Source organism: Leptonychotes weddellii, unplaced genomic scaffold, assembly GCF_054177405.1.
Source record: "Leptonychotes weddellii isolate Sample4059 unplaced genomic scaffold, ASM5417740v2 HiC_scaffold_18633, whole genome shotgun sequence".
Classification (NCBI taxonomy): Eukaryota; Metazoa; Chordata; class Mammalia; order Carnivora; family Phocidae; genus Leptonychotes; species Leptonychotes weddellii.
In genome coordinates, this window is record NW_027771204.1 from 1 (window position 1) to 3,806 (window position 3,806).

Here is a 3,806-nt window from a genome sequence, read left to right on the forward strand (position 1 = left end):
AAAAAAAAAAACTTATTTTTTATTGGTTGTGTTAAATTGCCCTTTAAAAGCCAAACTCCCCATTTCCAGATCATTGCTTCCACCACCAGCAATGCTCATGCTATTCTGCAGATCGATAATGCCAGGCTGACAGCGGATGATTTCCGACTCAAGTAAGTCAACTCAGAGAGTGAAAAAGATACATGGGAATTAACATGAAGCATTAAATTGAATTTATTTTTTGAGCCCTCCATTAACTATTACCAGCTCTTATTCCAACACTGGTAAAACACTTGGATTTAAAACAGAATGTAAAATAAACTAAACAGAATGTTACTACTTTTTTATATTTTGGCTGTGAAACATAAAGTATGAACTGCTCTAAAAGCAGTGTCCAATCCCCTAGTTCATTTTCTGTGACAGAAATACCTCAAATTAAAGAAAATAATTATTCTTATGCAGTATACTTTTAAAATGTTTCTTGTGGCCAAATCTGCCACTTCAAAATTCCAGAATTCTAGCCCTTGATCATTGATAAGTGACTATTTTTCCCACCATATGACATACCGGAAAATCATGAATGTTCCTTAAGGTATGAAAATGAGCTGGCTCTTCACCAGAGTGTGGAGAGCGATGTCAATGGGCTACGCAGAGTTCTGGATGAAATCACCTTGTGCAGAACAGACCTGGAGATTCAGTATGAAACCCTCAGTGAGGAGATGACTTACCTGAAAAAGAACCATAAGGAGGTAAGAACTGCCTATGTGCATTTTGCTATCCCTCTGCAGACACCGTCCATCTGGCAGAAGATAATGCACTTGACTTCTTAAATGAGAAATTGGTACTAAAGACCCACTGTCAAATAGGCAATGAGGCATGAGTTGTCTTGAGAAATGGCAAAGTATTTGTACAAATCCACCCTTGCTCTCTCATCAAGTTTCCCATGGGAAAAAAAAAAAAAAGAATCCTGTTTTCCAGATCAATCAGGTTTATAAGAGTAGTGTTTGGCTAGGTAATTATAGCTAAGTTAAAATGGGACAGTTAAGAGATTACATCTAATTACATAAAATAAATATACTGTAAGGACATCCTAAGAAAACTAGATCTAAATTCCTATATAATAGTGGCAGATTCAAAACACTTAAACATTTACCTTGTACATACATTACATATATACATTTAATATTAATGCATATTCTTAATAGGTGTGTCTATAAAAAGGGAGACTGAAAATAAATTGTTACATCAAAATCTTTTCTTCCAAATAAAGAATATACTTCAAAGCAGTCACCATTGGAAGCTGGGTTCAAAATCGGATCCTACAGCCACTATTCCAGACACGTCTTTGGGACTGCTTTTAGAACCACTGTTTTCTGGAAAAAAAAAAAAAATCTTTATTCTTTGAAAATGAACTTGATATTTTTAAACAGCCAAAAGGCTTCTACAGTCAAGCCAAATACTTAAAGCAGGAAATCAGGCTAAAAATGCTATTTGATTAGGCATGAGCCTGTCTTATAAAAATAACTACTTGAAGAACAACATTTCTATGGTTCAAGCATGGGTGTTGCCCATCCATGGTAGGTAATAAATTTTTGATAAATTGCATACCATTGATTTTTTTACAGGCAAACCCACATGCATCTCTTTTATCTTTTTCTGCTTGAACTGGGGAAGTTTTCACTAAGTCCTCTGAAGTAAAAGCCACATCTGACAATAGAGAAGATCTGGGGCTACCAGGGAGGAAAGAATGCTAGAATCGCTCGAGAGACTTGGGGCAGGAAGGAAAGAAAACCTCATTACTGATCGTCATAAGGACCAATCTAAACCCAGGACGTGGTGGAGAGGAGAGTTTCTGCAGTAGGGACAGAAGCTGACCCATACGTTTTCAGTGCACACAGTCTTAGCAGTGATGTCTGCCAACCACAGTCTGAGAGAAGAAACTCACTCCATCCCAACAGTACATACTGCATATGGAATCATGTGTGGACTTTGACTGCAAAACTGATTCCAACTTCTACGATGATGACAATGAGCAGAATAACTAGCATTTATTTAGTATTTATACACCAGGTATATTGTTGGTCATTTTAGTAATAGTTCTTTCACCCCTTTCAACAACCCAGAGAAGGATTTTTATCCTCAACTTTCAGATAACAATACTGAGATTTAAAGAAGTTAAGCAACTTTCTCAGGTTCATCCAGCCACAAGGCAGAACCAGAATTCACATAGAGATGTGTCTAACATCAAATGTCCCTGTGTAAGCTTAATAGCTTCTTAAACAGCTAGAATTCTTTAGAGGATGGTACTCTTCCTTTATTAATTATAAGTAAACAAATATATTTATAAGTATAAAATATATACACATAAATATTTATTTATAATTATTTCAATTGTTCAGAAATACTCAGACTCAGCCCCTCGCCCCTGTTCATGCTGTGTTCAGGATCTGGCTGAGTCAAGAACACATCAAAGCTGTTTGCTAAGTGGATTGAAGACCAGTCCACCAAGGTGGAGACATTTCAGCTGTAAATGAATAGAATAAGAGATGGTGGATAATTCATTTTCAATATCTTAAGGGTTTTCATTCGGAAAAGGAATTAAGACTTTCTGTGCAACAGAACTAAAACCAGTGAATTGGAGTCATAAATGCAGGACTTTGGTTCACCGGATGGGAGAGCTCTGGAGCAGTTGAAGAACTCTCTCATTATGAAGCAGGCTACTTCGTGAGATGGGAAAGAAATATAAAAAGGAGAGGAGGGTCATTGCACAGCCTGGGAGGTAAAGCCAGACGAACTCTAAGAAGCCTTCCAAAGCTAAGCCTCAGACTTTCTATGAGATCCCTGCATACCTGAGCTGTACACTTTTCTACCTCTAGGAAATGCAGGTCCTGCAATGCGCGGCCGGAGGGAACGTGAACGTGGAGATGAACGCGGCGCCCGGGGTGGACCTCACCATCCTGCTGAACCACATGCGGGCCGAGTACGAGGCCCTGGCCGAGCAGAACCGCAGGGACGCAGAGGCCTGGTTCAACGAGAAGGTGAGTTCTGTCCAAAAAAAAAAAAAAAAAACAACAACGATTCCTCTGCATCTTAGTGATGGTCACAAAACTAAGATTTGCTCCCTCACTCCTACCTTTTCAGAGTGCTTCGCTGCAACAGCAGATCTCTGAGGACGTTGGGGCCACAACCTCAGCCCGGAATGAACTGACCGAAATGAAGCGCAATCTCCAAACATTAGAAATTGAACTTCAATCTCTCTTAGCCACGGTATGAAAAGGACAATTTCTTACCATCTTCCAGAGTATCGTTTTAAATATGCGCCAGTTGGTTTTAAAGCCCTTAACCACGGTGAGAATATATCCACATGTATATTTATGCAATGAACCTAGAACATAAGAATAGGATTTTACATAGAACAGCTAAAACAGCAACATTAATGTCTCTAGCTTATTCCACCAAAAAGAGAGATGTGCTCCTTTTTAAGAATGCCATGGAGTCTTCTTCACTACGTGTCCAAGTGAAATCAAACTCAGTTGGAGACGAAATTAACAAGAGAAGGAAGTCATCTATCAGAGCAAACATCTGCGTATCTCGGGTTCTGCATCTCAGGTTCGTTCTTGTTTCCTGACAGAAACACTCCCTGGAGTGCTCCCTGACCGAGACCGAAGGCAACTACTGTGCACAGCTCGCCCAGATCCAGGCTCAGATCGGGGCCCTGGAGGAGCAGCTGCACCAGGTCAGAACCGAGACGGAGGGCCAGAAGCTGGAGTACGAGCAGCTGCTCGACATCAAGGTCCACCTGGAGAAGGAAATCGAGACCTACTGCC

At 40.0% G+C, this 3,806-nt stretch overlaps 1 protein-coding gene across 1 annotated transcript; it reads left to right on the forward strand.

Moving 5' to 3' along the window:
• Positions 1 to 69: 69 nt before the first annotated feature.
• Positions 70 to 3,802, forward strand: LOC102744674 (keratin, type I cytoskeletal 25; the record flags this gene model as incomplete). The annotated part of the gene is made up of 5 exons (XM_081810133.1): positions 70 to 152; positions 572 to 728; positions 2,856 to 3,017; positions 3,121 to 3,246; positions 3,611 to 3,802. Coding segments are annotated over 5 exons (720 nt in total), but the record flags the coding sequence as incomplete, so codon positions are not given.
• Between the last annotated feature and the right edge of the window lie 4 nt (positions 3,803 to 3,806).